The sequence below is a fragment of the Leptonychotes weddellii genome, chromosome X (genome assembly GCF_054177405.1).
Source record: "Leptonychotes weddellii isolate Sample4059 chromosome X, ASM5417740v2, whole genome shotgun sequence".
Lineage (NCBI taxonomy): Eukaryota > Metazoa > Chordata > Mammalia > Carnivora > Phocidae > Leptonychotes > Leptonychotes weddellii.
Window position 1 is genome coordinate 75,454,673 of NC_138385.1, and position 18,257 is coordinate 75,472,929.

At 40.2% G+C, this 18,257-nt stretch overlaps 1 protein-coding gene and 1 long non-coding RNA gene across 4 annotated transcripts in view; one reads left to right on the forward strand and one right to left on the reverse strand.

Annotated features, from left to right (window-relative positions):
* LOC115942664 (uncharacterized) overlaps window positions 1–3,180 on the reverse strand; it is a 73,984-nt gene extending 70,804 nt beyond the window's left edge. For both annotated transcript variants that reach the window (XR_014141357.1, XR_014141358.1), the window contains exons 1-2: window positions 3,101–3,180; window positions 884–987 (exon numbers count right to left, since the gene is read on the reverse strand). This is a non-coding gene — a long non-coding RNA (uncharacterized LOC115942664). The remainder of the gene's footprint in view (window positions 1–883; window positions 988–3,100) is intronic.
* Window positions 3,181–3,360: 180 nt separating this feature from the next.
* Window positions 3,361–18,257, forward strand: part of MED14 (mediator complex subunit 14) — a 73,562-nt gene continuing 58,665 nt past the window's right edge. For both annotated transcript variants that reach the window (XM_081808978.1, XM_081808979.1), the window contains exons 1-5: window positions 3,361–3,912; window positions 8,870–8,896; window positions 11,214–11,319; window positions 17,132–17,305; window positions 17,942–18,071. In XM_081808978.1, coding sequence (XP_081665104.1) covers window positions 3,698–3,912; window positions 8,870–8,896; window positions 11,214–11,319; window positions 17,132–17,305; window positions 17,942–18,071 — 652 coding nt within the window. In that variant the 5' untranslated portion in view covers window positions 3,361–3,697. The remainder of the gene's footprint in view (window positions 3,913–8,869; window positions 8,897–11,213; window positions 11,320–17,131; window positions 17,306–17,941; window positions 18,072–18,257) is intronic.

Sequence of the window (18,257 nt, forward strand, 5' to 3'; positions counted from 1 at the left end):
CCCACTCCCCCTGCTTGTGTTCCTGCTCTTGCTGTCTCTCTCTCTCAAATAAATGAATAAAATCTTAAAAAAAACCCTAAAATTAATAAATAAAAATGGACAGAAATGGTATCAAAAAAGATTGGTGTTTTCATTCAGTTTTGTTTTTGAGATGTATCCACATTGGTACATGTAGGTCTAATTCCTTCATTTGAACAGCTACATAGAAATACAGTAATTTGGGGCACCTGGGTGGCTCAGCAGGTTAAGCGGCCAACTCCTGATTTCAGATCTCAGGGTCCTGGCATTGAGTCCCGCGGCGGCTCCACACTCAGCGGGGAGTCTGCTTGAGGATTCTCTCTCTTCCTCTTCCTCTGCCCCTTCCCCTGCTCAAGGGCGTGCTCATGAGTGCACGTGCTCTCCCTCTCTAAAATCAACAAATCTTAAAAAAAAAAAAAAAAGAAATACAGTAATTTACTTAGCCATTCTTCTACTGAGACAGTTAAGATCATTCACATGGTTTGGCTTCTACAATAGAGCAATGAAATTCCTTGTACATTCCTAATATCATATATTCAGGGGAGGCCTCCCTGAGGATTTTCTCATTTATGCTGATACTAGAAGGATGAGAAGCTAGCCATGTGAAGAGCTGGGAAACAAGTGCTTCCCATATTTGGAACAGTGGACAAGCCCTAACACCGAAGAAAACAGCACATATTAGACCCAGTGAGGTTACAGGTATAGTAAGTGAAGGAAAGAGTGGCAGGAGATAGTGGTGGAGAAGCAGGCAAGGGTTACTCTGTTAATGGCTTTAGAGACCACAGTAAGAAGTTTGGGTTTTCTTTTACAGGCAAAACAATTAAAGTTTTCTCATTTTTTTCTAAGGTGGTCAGACCATACTCACAGTATTGTGAGTTCCTTTCCTCAACTTTACCATGAACGGAGCATCTCTTGAATGAATGCAGTTACTGCTTTTGCTCTCTGTTTTGGAGGAACTGGCTGCAGTATCTCATAAAAAGAAAGAAAAAATTACTTTTTAATTTCTTTCCCATTCATTTGTGTCTGAGGGGCAGCTGTATGCTTCAAAATGAAACTATATTTATCACAATTTCATTTTTCCATCAAGAGGGCTTAAAAGGAAATGTTCTCTTATTTCTCCATATTTTGCAATCAGTTTCTTTTATTAAAATCAGATTGACTTCATGAAAGATGTCAAGTGTTTGGGTCAATTGAAGAGCCGAGGAAATATCATGCTGCTAGTTCTGAAACTATGTGAAGTGCGACAGAATCTGGTGATGACCAAACAGGGGAACAATTGAAAAATGTGAAAGAATTATGTATATACACTACAGTGCCAAACATTGTACTGTAGGCTTTAAAATTATACATTACACGATTCCCAAAAGTGATTCAGATGAGTCATTCCTTTAGTAACTCAGTCAAACATGCTAATATTTTTTCTCCTTCCCCGTCATTTCTTCACTAGCACTTCCTGTATTTGTCTAGCGGCTACACTATCAGGTTGGGAGGTGGGCTATCACCTCTTTGAGGAGCTTCCATTTATATTACCTCCCTTATTGCCAACAATTCAAGCATAGCACCTCTCACAGTTCTATTCCTTGATCGTTGCCCTGTTTTCCTTTGGAATATCTTTTTAACAAGTACTTTTCAATTTTTAAAGGTATCTATTGAAACACAGAAATTTCAATAGAATCTAATTTGATGGATGTGGGTGAAGTCTTCTCTATTCTAAAACCACCCCATCCAATTAATTTTTCTCTTTTATTTGCAAGTTGGTTGTACTGTCTCTAGGTAGAACCTTATTGCCAAATAGAATGTATACCAAAATACATGCTGTGTAACTGTGTTTAATATATGCAATAAGGCAGAGTTAAAATCCTATCAACATCACACAGAATCAGAATCTGAGAGTTAGAAAAGACCTTAAAGACCATCTTGTAGGACCACCTATCTTTCCTGTGTATGTGACCACCGGCTTTTTTTTAACTCAAGTCAATAGTTTTCAGAAAGGTGTGTGTGGGGGGGAACTTCAATAAAACAAATCAAAACAACTGCAAAAGAAATGGTACCATTCTAGCTAACATAAAAATGTTTGTTCCCTGAGGTAACTTGCATAGGGAGGAATAAGTCTGTGCCCTCCAGCAACTGCACCTGTAAGGGGTGTAAGTAGTCCTAAGGCATTTTGATGAGTACCATGATGATACTGCGTGTAAATATGCTTGAAGGCCACAAAAGAGGGAGCAAGCGACTATACTCCAAAGGTTACAGGTGAATGGCCTTCAAGAATGACTGAGAATCACACAAGTGGACAATAAGAGTATTTTAACCTTAAAGAACAAGGGCATCTCCTACACCTAAGAGTTACAGATATGAAATCTGCAAAAGGATGTTTCATAAAAGGGTCGCAGCAATTGACGCTTTTTAACAGTGGATTTCTACCTTAGCTGCACATAAGGAAGATTTTAAAAACCTCGAACCCAGACCTCACATCAGACCACTTAAAGCCGAATCTATGAGCGTGGCATATAAGTATTTTTTAAAGCCCCGCCCCCCGACGCCCCGCGATTCCAACGCGCAGACTGGGTTGAGAATCACCAATTTAAAGCAGGAAGCAAAATACTAGACGTGGATTTTGAAGGGGAAAACTGGAGGTAGGGCATAGAAAAAGAACTGAAAACCCTGGGAGGGCAGGGCGTCTACTACAAGAGCAGGGACAAGAACCGAGTGAGAACCAGCGGTAGAGGATTTAAGGGCTGTTTCTGTAGTAGAACTCCCGGGATTTGGGGGTCGGTAACGAGAGCGGCATATGTCCAACTCCATTAAAGTGAAGTTATTCTGCCAGCAGCCTTGCTCCTACACCCCATCATATTTTCTCACATCTTTTCCCACAGTTAAGAAAAAAAAAAAAAAACAATGACGGAAACGTCTATCCCACGAAAGGCGCATGAGCAGACTGTGGGAGGAGCAAAGATCTGAGAAGCCACAAGAGCGGCCACAGCCGCTACAATTTCTTCGCGATTCCAGAACCACAACTCACGAACATCTTGGGAGGGAGCCTCCCAGCAGCGTTTGAGCCCCACTGGGGAGCGCTGATAAATACCTCAGTGTAAATTGGAGCCTTTTAAGCACCGGAGGGCGGCGACGGCAAGGGCGGGGTAACTACTGACGTTCGCGGTGACGTACCGGCTCCGCCCCCACACCCGCTTCCGGCGACGCGCGGCCCCCGCTTCCGCTTTCCCGGCCCGCGCGCCGGCCCCGCCTCACTCCCACGCGCCCCCAAGCGTCACGGCGCCGGACAGCCGGAGAAAAAGCACAGGTTGCTGTCGGAAGTCCCCCTGCAGGTTCCCCTTCCGTTCTGCCTAACGACTTCCGCTTTGGGCCGTCAACATGGACGCTGCGGCTGCTTGCCGAAGCGGACTCTGATCGGTGGCGGAGGCGCAGCTTCTCTGCGGAGGCCGCCCCGCTTCCCCGCCCTCCCCGCCTCCCCCCCGCCCCTCGCTCTAGTCGCTGGGGCCGGCGGGCTCGTCGCTACATGGGGGCGGGCCTCCGCGGCCGGCGCACGGCTTCCTGTTCGGAGGCGGCCTGGCGGTAGGCGGCGGCGACTCTGCCCGCGCCCACTTAGGCGCGGTGACCGAGCGCCTGGGAGGCTCGAGCGCTTCATCTTGTGCCGCTGCGCCAAGCCCGGCCCTGCGCCGCCATGGCCCCAGTGCAGCTGGAGAACCACCAGCTGGTCCCGCCTGGAGGCGGTGGCGGGGCCCCCGGTGGTCCCGCGTCAGCCCCGGCGCCTCCTCCTCCCGGAGCCGCCGTGGCGGCGGCCGCTGCAGCCGCGGCCAGTCCGGGCTACCGGCTGAGTACCCTCATCGAATTTCTTCTGCACCGGGCCTACTCCGAGCTCATGGTGTTGACGGACCTGTAAGTGCCGCGAAACCCATGCCTGCTCCCCAGCACCCCCCCCCCCCAATCGCTTCCCGCCCAACCGGCTTAGAGAGGCTCGCACCTCCCCACGGGGCTGCTGTTTTTTCCTTTCCTCTGGGCTACTTAGTCTAGAATTTCTGAACTCTTGGGGCTCAGTGGAGGTGGAGGAAAAGCTTTGCATTTGGGGTCTTTCTGGAGAGGAGCAACGGAGACTTGTTAATTTTGTATGTTAGACTCACTGAAAATCCCATTTTTGGGGTTTTTGCTCGAGTTGCCAGCAGAACCCTATTGATTCCTTGGTTGGAAGCTTTTTAGCCGAAAGCCCCACGTTAGGGTTTAGGAATACATAATATTCGAATTCCCAAAGACAGGAAATCTGTTTTACAGCGTCTTGAGGGTACATTTTAAATTTAGGTTGTAATTGCTTCTGACAGTTGGAACTCAGGAGATCTATTGTGTATAAAATAATCCAAAATTTTGGATTCCAAGGTTTGTTTGTTTGTTTTTTCCTGAAATGTTTGAGAGTGTTTGAAGTCTTAACGCATTTAGTGTAAGTAAAAGATTTATTGTAACTGGTCTTCTGTTATTGTCTCTTGGAGTATGTAGGGAGTTTATAAATCAAGTTACCAATGAAATGCCTTGGGACATGATTAAGTTGTTAATCCCTTCAAAATAGGATCAGAATACACTAATTCTCAGTGTGTGAAGAAAAGACACTATAAAATTTGGGGGTATGGGGCGCCTGGGTGGCTCAGTTGGTTAAGCGACTGCCTTCGGCTCAGGTCATGATCCTGGAGTCCCGGGATCGGGATCGAGTCCCGCATCGGGCTCCCTGCTCGGCGGGGAGTCTGCTTCTCCCTCTGACCCTCCCCCCTATCATGTACTCACTCTCTCTCATTCTCTCTCTCTCAAATAATAAATAAAATCTTTAAAAAAAAAATTGGGGGGTATATATACCTTAATTACTGTTATACATTTTAAATCCAGGTTCAGAAAAAGTAAGAATTTTAAGTTTTTACTTAATTTAGTTTTTATCTTTTATCTTGTTACATTGCAGATCAGTGTATTCATTTGTATGCATTAATATGTAGATATTAGGCTGTAAAGTGGCATAGTAATTTGTTACCAGAGACTTAAAATATTTGTTTGCGGATGACTGAAAGAGTTAGAATAGGTTCCACTTATTCCTGTAAAACATCATTCTCACTCAATTTTGACATACGGTACTTTATTGAATGGAACAGAAAAAAGTCTTCCCCGTCTAATGAGAAACTTAAATAGCTGTCATGATTAGGTGTTATTAAAGTAATATACTTCTCTGAACCAATTATTTTTGGATTTCATGAAAATTTAAGAGTGTCTATGAAAAAATTTCATATATATGTGAAGATCACCTACCCAGTGTATAGCTATGGAAAAATGCTGAAAACTGCTATCAGTGATTGTATAATTTGTTCTTTCATAGAGGATTTCTAGAAATTTTTTGAATTATATTGTGTTCTTCCTATTTTACAACTTAGTTACAAAGACATGTCTATTTTATTGCAGTAGAATAAGTGTATAGTTTTAATCCTGCACCCTTTTTATGATGATGATTCCCATACTTCTGTCTCCAGCAGAGACCCCTCCACTGAACTCCAGACTCTATATCCAGATGCCTACATTTAAATACCTAATGGGCATTTCAGTCAATTCCACTTGATATATTCCCCCCCCCCAAACCTCTTCTGTCTCACTAAAGAGTATCTCCATTCTTCCTGTTGTGGCTTAGGCCACAAATTTGGAGTAATTCCTCTTTCTTCCAATCCCATACCCAGTACATCAGCAAGTCTTGTCATCTCTGACTTCAGAGTCTGACCAGTTTTCAACATTTCCATCAAGTGTGAATCCTTCTCCCATGTTGACTGCAGTAGTCTGCCAGTTGATATCTCTAACTGCTACCCTTGCCCCTTTACAGTTTTTGTCATCCATAAAATAGTCAGGACGATCCTTTTAAAACTTCTCTGCCCACAACTCTGCAGCGGTTCTCCATCTCACTTATGGTAAAAAGGTTTTATAGTCCCCTGTATTTGGAGTGACCGTAAAACTTATGGTCCAGATCAGGACACTTTTGAGCATGAAAGGTGGTGTTCTTAATAATAATGCTGGGCGCACCTGGGTGGCACAGTAAGTTAAGCATCTGACTGTTGGTTTTAGCTCAGGTCGTGATCTCAGGGTCATGAGATCGAGCTCCATCCTCAGGAGTCTGCTTGAGATTCTTTCTCTCCCTCTGCCCCTCCTGCCCATGCTCTCTCTCTTTCTAAAATAAATAAATCTTAAAAAAATAATGTCGGAGCAACAGGCACGAACCAGGACTATCTTGGGCAAACCAGGACATGTGTGCGGTCTGTGCCTTCTCCCCCTTCCCTCTTTATCCTCATTTCCTAATACTCTCCTCTTTGCTTATTCTGTTTCAGCCACACTACCCTTCTTGATGTTTTTTGATAGTGCCAGGCACACTCCCACCTTAGGGCCTTTGCTTTCCCCCCAGAAATCTGTGTGGTTTGCTTTCCTATTTCCTTTAGGTCTTTGTTCAGATAGAACTTACCAGAAAGACATTCTCTGACCACCCATGAAAAGCACTCTGCCCCTGCTGTCTATTTTTTACTCACTGCTTTGTTTTTTTCTTATCGCTACTGGGTACCATTAATTTATTGTCTACTTCCTCCCCACTGGAAGCTCCATGAGGATGGGAATTTTTATTTGTTTGCTATGCTCCCTGGGCTAGTTAGGCACATAGTTGGGGATTAACTAAGTATTATATTGACTTAGTACATTAACAAATGAATTTTTAGAATTGCCATTGTAGACCATGGAGTATTTAATGGGAAAATACATTCCTGCTCTTGATACTTGGGTATATAAAATAACTCTTTTCTCTTTTGATTTGTGCTAGCCAAATTAGTTTAGGAACTTACCTTGGAGTTCCTAAATCATATATTTTTCCTTGTTCCAGGTGGGAACTGTCAGAATCAATGTATTGATGTAAAACTAGTGTTCTAGGTTTACTTTATAAGAGTCTTATTTCTGCCATATTTGATGTTTGCTTGTGAACTATTGAAAGTAAAAAGGACCGCCTTGGCAATTTCAGTGGTTTGTTTTTGGCCACAGATTTCTGTGTTTTTTTTTCCCCCCTTCTGCTTGTCTACCCCCACCTCCTCCCCAACATGCATGCTCTCATCTAAGAGTTTATACTCTGCCTTGATTTAGGGAATTAGGTTCTACCCTTTTTTTTTTTTTAAACCTGTTTTAATTAAAATTAGAAAATGCTAGGGTCTCAGTCATGTAAACTTGTCTTATTACACTTCACTGTAAATAAGTGTCTGCGACTTCCAAAAATTTGCATTTTAGGGCTTTTGCCCCAAATGGTGGATTTGTTATCCATAAAGGAATTTTAAATAGATTAGGAGGAATTGGGAGGAAAGGGATGTAGACAACAAAGCCTAATCTTTGTCCCGGAAATGATACCGTCTTTGACATGAGATGATCCTTTCAGGATCTCTGGGGCACGTGGGAAGAGCTGGAACAATGTTTCCTGTTCTCAACCCCCAGAGGCTCTCCTCTTTTGTTTCTCTCTGGCTCTTATGCACACACCTGCATTCAAGGTTCTCATTCTCTCCCTCCCTTGAGGACGAGGGTTGTGGCTTCTCAAAGGGAGTGTTCTCGGGAGCTTTCACATGTAGAGGACCTTGCCAGTAGTTGTTTTTCCTTGCAGTCTTCTAAGGCCTTAATTTCTGCTTGTACCTAGTTTCCTTTATCACCTGGATCATAACTTCAACTTCTATCTCACTGTCTACTCTCAGAATTATTGTTAACTACAGGCCAGAACTCATTTTGATAGTTTCCCCTCTTTGTACCTCGAACTCTGGTTTTATTTTTTCTGCACCTGTGGCCTGTGGGTGGGAGAAGAGAATCTAAGCGGCTCAGTGTGTGTTCTTCAAGAAGGGATTAGATGACGGGCGCCTGGGTGGCTCAGTTGGTTAAGCGACTGACTTCGGCTCAGGTCATGATCCCGGAGTTCCGGGATCGAGTCCCACGTCAGGCTCCCTGCTCAGCAGGGAGTCTGCTTCTCCCTCTGACCCTCCTCCCTCTGATGCTCTCTGTCTCTCATTCTCTCTCTCGCAAATAAATAAAATCTTTAAAAAAAAAAAAAAAAAGAAGGGATTAGATGTAGAGGAGGCTTTAGAGTTGCTCAGGCCTTTGAATCTTGAGCCATGGGATAGAGGTTTACAGAATGTGGTGATTCAGGAGGCAGATCAGGACCTTTGTAAGCATCAGTGAATGTGAGAGTGTTAAATGGTATAATTTAACAGGGAAAATAGTGACATTGGTTGCTGGCTGTTGTACTGGAGTACTAGCAAAAAAGAAATCAAAATCTTACTGGAGCTTAAAAGTAATCATTTACATCTAACCACCATGCAGCATCATAATTACCATAAAACCCTTGGCTGACACTGGTCCTTTTGTGTGCTTAGCTTCCAGTTTTGCCCATTCTGACAAAACATGGAGAGATTATTTCTTGGAAGCAAGGTTCCATTGGATACAAGGAGGCTAGCAGCTAGTATTCTGCATCCGTGTCTATTTTGGTTTTAAAAGAATATCTTTTCTAACTCTGTGATATAGTAGTGTGTTTAATGTAAGACTTGAACTTTTCAAATGTTTGAGGTTCATGCAATACCTTTTGGACCATCTTGAATGGGGGGGAATGTTCCTTTGTTAGTTTTTTCCCTTATAGCCATATTGCTAGAAACTTGTAAAAAGGAGTAGGTAGCCACATAAGCCTGTAGTGGCTATTTATCTAGTTTTTCTGAAACACTAAGGTGTGTAATAGAATTGAAATAAAGACCGTTATCATAGTTTGATGAAGGTATGTGTATATTTAGTCAATTTCTTTTGTTTTTCTTTTTTCTCTTAGACTGCCAAGGAAATCTGATGTGGAAAGGTGAGTATGAAAAAAAACTTAAATCTATGTCTGTGTTGGTATATCTATGGGAGTGTATGTGAGAAAGAGTGTGAGTGAGTGTGTGTGTGTGTGTGTGGATGTGTATGAAGGGTAGGGCTGTGGATTGGAAACCTAGGTCCAGAGAACCTAGGGTGATGTTTTACACCATTTGTTTAGGGAACCCTGGGAAATGTGATTTCCTCATCCTTGACAGTTCTTGGTGTAGACCAGCTCTGGACCTTGTGTTCTAGAAACCTTTGTTGTTAAGTCCCTGAGGGGGAGAGGAAGATGTAGAAGGTATAGAACTTAATAGAAGAAGCTGAGGAACAGACTGACTTAAGTTGGCTGCTGATTTACTGTTTGCTATGAAGATGCTATTAGATGTCTTTAGAGAACTGACATTTGCATACTGCTATTGCTGTTTCACAGTTGAATTTTGACTGAGTTGGAGTTTGGGGCTTAAGACATAACTAAACACCACTGTGCCCATAGGCCAAAGGAACAAGATAAATTAAGGTTTCAAAGTAATCCTGTAATGGAGGTTTAAGTTGTGGCCACAGTATGTAGGCTACTTGACTGTGTCTCTGGCACTCTTATGCTCCTTGGTTAATTTTTTTTTCCCTAAATACCAAGTCACTAGGGAAGATTTATTAGTGACTCTGCTCCCCACCTCCACCACCAGCTATCTTTCTGAGGGAATTGGATCAAAAAGGGAGAGATGGGGGAGACCGTTGAAGCATACTTTTGTTATGGTTTGGCTGGTCAGTTTTAAAGGAAGGAAATGTAAATCCGGATTTCTTCTGTCCACTCAGGGGTGGGAAGGGAAACTGGGCCTTGAAAAACTGACTCATGCTGCTGATCACTTGAGATTGCATGGTGTCAAAAAAGTCATGTTACAATAGTTTACAAAGGTGGGTGTTTGCTTTCCAGTACAGGAGATCATTTGGGGAACCAAGTTAATAATAGACAGATATGTTTGCTCTAGGAGAAGAGCAGAGAGCTCACGTGCTCTGTAAGTCATTGCTGAGTTGGAGTTTGAGTACTGGGGCTCCCAGCACTGAGATGGTGCCAGGTCTTAATGTACATTTCCTATTTCTGCTGTGCTCCAGTCTTGCCTGTGATGCTCTGCTTGTTATCTCTCTTAAGATCCTTAACAGACACTGGCAAGGAGTCTTAATTGTATCTGTGCCCTTGCTTCTTCTCTTTGTACTACCAATAATCATATTGCTGGCTGAATCTTAAGGAAGCCTTTTCAGGTTTTTTTGTGGGCTACACACACATGCTCTCGCTAGGAGTTAGACTCTGTAGTCCTCAGTCAGGATTATACTTCAACAAAAGCTTTTATTTTGGTGCATTGCCTCATGGTGTTGCTATTGGTGAGATACAGAGATGTGGGTTGGATCTGTAGTCCATTGAACAGCTGTACTGAGATTAATATAGGTCAGAGTCCACTTGGAGGGAGGTTGATGTCCTGCTGGGTCCTGTCATCAGTCCCAGCCTGTCGAATATATTTTTCAGTATCTTAAAGTAAACTACGAAAGTGATTTTCAATTTTATAGCTGTCAGGAAATTGAGAGGTCTAGCTAACATACTGACAAAGCTTTTAAGGCTTTATGAGATGATAAAAATACTGATGAGTATTGAGAGAATAAGCATCGTAGTGGATATAGCATAAAAATAGATACGGACAGACCATCTAGCTTTTATTTTTAGTGCTCAGTTTAACTTTGTTTAGATGATTTAATATCTAAGTTTGTCACTGAAATTAGTTTGGTAAAGTGTTGCATAGTTCTTTGATTATTCAGGTGTTTAAATCACGCTCTTGCAAGATGGGAAATGGGCCCTTGCTTTTGTAGAAGTGAGACACTTTCAAGCTTTGGTAAAGATCTGTTTCAGTTCCTTTCTCGTAACAAAAAGGTTGCAAATTCATAACTCATAGTCTTAATTATGAAATTCCTGACTCTTAATTTGTTCCTCTCTGTGACCTAGTTAACTTTTACGTTGTACTTTTATGTCTGTGAATTGGGTATAGTTCAGTAAACAACTTTTATTGTCACACAAAATTAATTTTTAAAATGTGATGGTGGTTTATTGCTAAAACATTTTTTTGGATTTATTACTCGGAAGTAGAAAATAAAAAAATGCATGCAGTATACAAAATGTGACAATAATTCATATTTAGGTAAGTACCTTAGGCGGTTCATTTTATTGTAATGGTTATAAACAAAGATTGATTCATATTTTAGCCCAGATGAAATAAATTGTGAAATACTCTTTTCAAATATGTTGGTTCATTAAGAATTGTTTTATCTTACAGGAAAATAGAAATAGTGCAGTTTGCTAGCCGGACACGTCAACTCTTTGTTCGACTATTAGCTTTAGTAAAATGGGCTAATAATGCTGGCAAGGTGGAAAAATGTGCGGTGAGTTAAACTTTTGATTTTATTTTATATAAAATAACTTTTTGGAATGTCAATTTATAATAGACATAGCTTCTAATTTTAGCTTTAATTTATATCTGTTGATTTGTTGATTACTCACTTAAGTGAGTAATCCTATTTCTGTATGAAAATGTGTAAGGGCACCTGGCTGGCTCAGTTGGTTAAGCGTCTGCCTTTGGCTCAGGTCATGATCCTGGGGTCCTGGAATCAAGCCCCACATCGGGGCTCCCTGCTCAGCGGGGAGCCTGCTTCTCCTTCTGCCTCCCCCCCGCCCCCCGCTGGTGCTTTTTCTCGCTGTCTTTCTCTCTTGAATAAATAAGTGAAATCTTAAAGAAAAATGTGTAATATATTTCTGTAGAAACTTAGTATTTGATCACCCAAGCAGGAAAAGAGACTAGGTCGTATCTGGAGACATTGTTACTCTAGAAGACATTAAATATGAGACTTAAACTACAGGGGGGAAATAGCTTTACATTTGTACGCTTCCTTAGAGTGTGCAAAGTACTTCCTTGAATTTTGCCTATTGATTATTGAAAACCCTCTTGAGTATGGCAGAGTTGGTATTTTCTTCTTGTTTTACAGATGAGGGAATAAGGTTCTTAGGAGCTAAATGGCTTCTTCAAGGCCACAGAGCTGATAACAGCATTTATCTGTTTGTTATGCATCTACTGATTCTCCAAACCCTTTAGTGAGCACAGGGCATAGGATATGGCAGATGAGATTTAAGAAAGGCACAGCCCCTGCCCTCAGGAAGCTCATAGGCTTTGTCTGTTAAATCACTCTTGAATTCAGAGGAGTGACATGTAGTGTACCACAGATGCTAAAATCAGCCTCCCCTGCCCCCTAACCAAAAGAAAAGAAACCCAAGTTATGAGCCCATAACTTGGGGAGGATGGCGCCGTGTTAACAGACGAGGCACATGATTACTCCCTTCTGTTTTACTTCGGTCACTTCCTGTGAGGAGAAAGGAAAGAGAGTAGAGTACCCTTTCATATTGGAAAGGGTAGAGTAATCATCATAAAGTGAGTAAAGTCCTAAAACAATGAGAGCATTTATTCACTTTGAGGTCAGCTCTACAAAGCCAAGTAACCTTCTAGCCACTGTCAGTTATATTTGGAAAGTAGGTAGATTCTCTAAGCTTAACACTGATGCTCATTTTTTTTTTCATTCAGTTATGTAATAACATTAAAAATTTTTTATCAGTTTTTATCAGCGAAGGCAGAAAAACAGCATTACATTGGTTCAGTTTTATTTGAGTCCTTTTCAAATTCTCTTAAAGTTTACAAATTAAAATGAGCAGCCACCTGGTCATTATAGAGGTACGTAATAAATTTCTTTTTAGCACCCTGACAAGCTAAGTTGAAAATATTTTTATAGTACTTTTATATTTGCAAGTCTATCAGGGTTTGCCTCTTCCATAAAATCCCACATCAGAAAGGAATCTAGGACACAGTTGTGTTTCTACACGTGATTTCCTGACCTCTCCCCTCCATTGTAGCCACTGCATTCACTGTCCTCGGTTCTACTAGGTTCCTCATCATTAGGCACAGAGCCTAGGTGAAAGTTGCTAAAGTGAAAGGAGAAAAGGGGTTGTGAAGAAGTTGAGAATTGTAAATGCTAGAATAATAATTTTTTTTAAGTTAAAAATAAAACCCAATTTTCACCGAAGTCGATACTCAATTCCAGCTCTACCAACTAAGCTAGTGACAATGCTGGAAGAATTCTACCAAGATAAATTCCAGCCACATATCTTTTGTCCATAGGAGTAAGCTGTCATCCTTCTGAAATACAGCCTCGATCACAGATTTATTTAGAGGGAGAATATTTTGTACCCCATATATTGTTTTTCTCATGGGGGAAAATGTTCTTTGATTCATCTGTTGTCTGTTGGTATGATAGGGAAATTAAAGTTTGTATTCAGAAGGTCTTTTGTCCACTGAAAAGCATCATTTGAAGGATAGTTGTGATTATAAATATTAATAAACAGACTTATACCAAGCTTATTTATCAGAAAGTTTTATAATTCATTTTTCTGGAAATTTGGGACACCAAATGTAGTAAATCTATTTTGGTTGAAATGAAGAAGCATGGTATAATATTTTTGAAAAGCCTAGGGTATTTTCTTAATAATTACTTAACTTGGGGTAATCTTTTCTTAAAAATGTTCAAACTTGCAATGAAAAGTTAGGTGTCACTGAAGTATATCAAATCCAAGTGTTCAGTCTTTCAAACCTGGTGTTAAATCCCTAATCATATCATGGGTATTTCAGTTATCTGTTTAATACTACTGAGTTGTGCTTCGGTAACATAATGTCCAGGAAAATCCAAAACTCTTGGTTTTGAAATTGAGCCGTATTGTAATTCATCTTTCATTAATTCATAGTTCAGCATTCTTTTATTAGTTTTTTGAAGTGGCTGTTCAAATAAGTCACATTCTGAATAAAGTCTCATACTGAACTTAATGTAAAGTTTTGGTATTTTTGTTTTGTGAATGTAGATACCACAGATGTGTTTATGTCAGGTATTAAGTCCATCAACTGGAGAATTAGAAGATTATTCATGTTTTGATTCTTCTGTTCTCAACCTAGTGATTATTTACCTAGTCTCATTTGAGATTCTTAATAGATAATGATCTTTAGCCATACCAGACATATTAAGTGTGTAACAGTGTATAATATATAAATACAGTTTATAACTCTAATGGTAAAACAGTCTCGATCAGGTTTTATTTAAGAAAAAGAAAATATCTCTCATTCCTGGAGCTTTTTAAAAAACGGCTTTATTGAGATATAATTCATATACCATACAATCCACCCATTTAAAGTATACATTTCAGTGGTTTTTAGTATATTCAGATATGTGCAACCATCAGTCAATTTTAGAACATTGTCATCATCTCAAAAAGAAAATTTGTAGCCTTTTGCTGTCACCTCCAAGTGGCCCCCCGCCAGCCCTAAGGAAGCATTAATCTGTTGTCAATAGATTTGCCTACTCTGAACATTTCATATAAATGGAATTATAATATGGGGTCTTTTGTAACTGGCTTATTTCACTTAGCATAACGTTTTCAAGGTTCATTCATGTTGTAGCATGTAGTAGTTAGTACTTCGTTTCTTTTTATAGTTGAATTGTATGGATCTACTATATTTTGTTTATCATCAGTTTGTGGACATTGCTTCTAGTTTTTGGCTGTTATGAATGTCGCTGTAAATATTCATGTGCAAGTTTCTGTATGGACATTTCTCTTGCATATGTGCCTAGGAATTGAATGGTTGGGTCATATGGTGACTATGTTTAATCACTTGAGGAACTGCCAGACTGTCTCCCAAAATGGCTGTACCATTTTACATTCCCACCATCAATATTTGAGGGTTCCAGTTTTTCCATGCCAATACTTGTTATTGTCTGACATTTTGATTCTAGCCATCCTATTAGGTGTGAAGCTGGTATCTCGTTGTGGTTTTGATTTGCATTTCTCTGCGGACCAGTGATGTCGAATATGTTTTCATGTGCTTTTGGCCATTTATGTATTTTTCTTAGAGAAATGTCTATGAAGTGCTCAGTTAAATTTGAAAGGAGAATATTAACCATATTAACAGCTGGCACGTGAGTGCTTAAAAAAAAAAGGAATGCGATGATCATTAGGGACCTGTATAGTTTTACTAAAAACTAAGTTACTCAAAACTAAAATTTGATGTTTATTCATTAGATTTCTAAGTCAGAGGAGTATAACTGAAGCTAGTGTATTTTGAATTGAGCCAGAGTAGTGTCAAGAATGTTTCATTAATTACCCACGTTTAAGGTGGAGCAAAGTGGGCCGGATGAACTGTAGTACCCCACTAGGGTTGATGCAGGTCTTCCCAGAAGGAGGTCTTTGGTATTCTTTGGCCTTGGCTTTGGTCTGATAAGCATTTTTACAGTGACCTGGATTGGAGACTTGGGATGATCTAAATCTGAGTAAAAACCAGCTCAGAAGTTGAGAGAAGTAGGGGCGCAGTCGGTTGAGCATTTGACTCTTGGTTTTGGCTCCGGTAGTGATCTTAGGGTCATGGGATGGAGCCTGCATCAGGCTCCACGCTCGGTGCAGGGTCTGCTTGAGATTCTCTCTCTCTCTCTCTTTCCCTCTGTCCCTCCTGCTCGTGCTCTCTCTTTCTCTCTCTCTAAAATAAAGATTTTAAGATTTATTTAAATCTTAAAAAAAAAGGTTAAGAGAAGTAGGATCCAAATGGTTTTAATGTGTTAGAATCAGACAGATTACAGTCCTGCTTTAGTTTCAGGATGGAGAAAGGACCTTGCTTGATAGAGATTCACGTACAAAATATCAAGGCCTTTTAGTGGACTCCCAGCTTGCTGTGTGTTAGCACTGTCATTGCTGCTAATAAGTTAATGTTGTTGTCATTGATAGAAATCCATTTTAGTAGTCATGCAAGGTAGCTCTTCTGGGCAGTCTAAGAGAAGAAACATTTTTTGGTTCCAGTTTCTCTGATTGTTGGCTTTCTTTGGGCAGGTGTCTTAACCTAAGTCTCAATTTTCTCATATCTAAGGTGATAGTCATTATCTGGTTTTGTCTATTTCCTAGAGTTGTGAAGATCAGATAATAAAAATGAGTATGGAAATACTGAGAAAATGTAGGACATTGTGTACCGGTATTAATTGTGGGTGTGATGTGGTATTAATTCTGGATACCATGTTTTAAGTTGACCACTGATAAATTGGAGTATTTCCAAAGCAGCAGAACAAGGGTGGTGAGTCAGAAATTTGGAGATACAGACTAAATGAAGTGACTTGGGATGTTTAGCTTGGAGATAGGATGGGCTTCCCCTATTTGAAGGACATGAGAGACATTACTGCTCCAGAATAGAAGATAAAAGTTTCAAGGAAGTAGTTTTCAGCTCCGTGATGAACTCTGCTAGTTCAGGTACCCTTATGAAATGCATTCAATAGAGAACTGATGGAAAGGATTTCTGTTTGGGGTATGAAGTTGGCGTAGATTTCATATAACAGGCAACATTTAGGGAGTATTTTATGTGTTCTGGGCAGTGTTCTGAAGGTTTTGTAATGTACTAACTCTTTTTTTAAAAAAAGATTTATTTATTTGAGAGAGAGAGGGAGCACTCAAGTAGGGAGAGGAGCAGAGGGAGAGAATCTCAAGCAGATTCCCTGCTGAGCACAGAGTCCAATGCAGGGCTCCATCCCATGACCCAGGAGATCATGACCTAAGCCGAAACCAAGAGTTGGACGCTTTAACTGACTAAGCCACCTAGGCAACCCTGTATGCATTAGCTCTTAATCCTCAGAACAACCTTGCGAGGTTGGAAATCATTATCTCCATTTCACGGTTGAAAAAACTGAGGCCCAGAGAGTTTAAGTGACTTGCCTAAGGTTATTGGGATAGTAAGTTGCAGAGTTAAAATTGAGACTAAGGCAGTCTGGGTCTAGGAGTCCATGCTTTTAACTACTTTGTTACCAGCCAACTCCAGAAGTCTATGAGAGTAAAAAGCATTTTATTCTATTTATTTTTCCTAACTTCTGATAATGTACTTGTAATGTTAAGGATGGAGAAACAAATTGGAAGACCTTTTACTTAAAGTGATAGAAAGTTATTGTTTTTAATGCCAAATACAAATGTATTAAATATTTCTTCACATTACTGGGAAATTTCTTGAAGAAATGTTTCAAAATGTGGAAAACTATTAATTCCCTCAAAGTTTACTTTGGAATGAATAAATGATATTTGAAGTGCAAAGCAGCTTGTTATCAATGAAGCTTAATATATTTACCCTTTGCTTTAAAGATGATTTCAAGCTTTTTAGATCAGCAAGCCATCTTGTTTGTGGATACTGCTGATCGCCTGGCCTCGTTAGCTAGAGACGCCCTAGTCCATGCACGCCTGCCTAGTTTTGCCATCCCGTATGCCATTGATGTACTGACTACTGGGTCTTACCCACGACTGCCCACCTGCATTAGGGTAAGTGCATTGCTCACCATTCCCCTTCTTAAAAAAGTTGAAGGGTTTGGCAATGAAGTGTACTGTGTTACCAACAAAACAACTATTCTCTATTTTTAAAACAATTATTTCATGTAATTCACTTGTTTCTCTATAACTAAAATTGTGGTTTTTTGAAATAAATTGAGGGCCAGAATGTGAATAACTATCAAAATGGATGAATCTATGTGTGTGTGAGGTTAAACATGTGCACATTAACTTATATCTATTTCAAATGTGAAAATACTACATGCTAGTTGCTTTTTGGAAGGTTGTTTTTTTTTAAGTACTATTGTGGTAGTTGTTTACTGACTTGGTGCTATTGTATTTTATACTTTTAAGAAGTGGTGCAAGTCATCTAGTGACATGAACTTGGTCTCATAAATAGAGCATGAAGAAGATCGTGTTGTATTACTGACTTAGCTGGGTGACTGGTGGAATCATTGGCATTCTAAAGCATGATAGTAGTGGTCATGTCACTATTATTGGATGTAGACTGCAGAAATGAGTGTTGAGATTCTCTTGGGCAAAGTACAAAAATATTATGCTAAGACAGGCACAGGTAAAGATTGTGTCTCTTTGTAACATTATTTTAAAATCACTTAATTTTTTTTGTAGGATAAAATTATTCCTCCAGACCCAATTACCAAGATTGAGAAACAAGCCACACTTCACCAGCTCAATCAGATTCTTAGACATCGGCTTGTGACCACAGATCTTCCTCCTCAGTTAGCAAATCTTACAGTTGGTATGTACCTGAAGTTTATTTAGTTTTTTTTAAAGAATTGACTTGTTAGAATTTTTTTTAAACAGCGTTTAGGGTTTCGTTCGAAGAAATACTATTTTGAGGTTTTGGCTTGCAATTCAGGTGGTGTTCAAATCTGTGACTTGTCAACCCGATCATTTTTCTCTTTAGTACCTGGGGATAAAATGC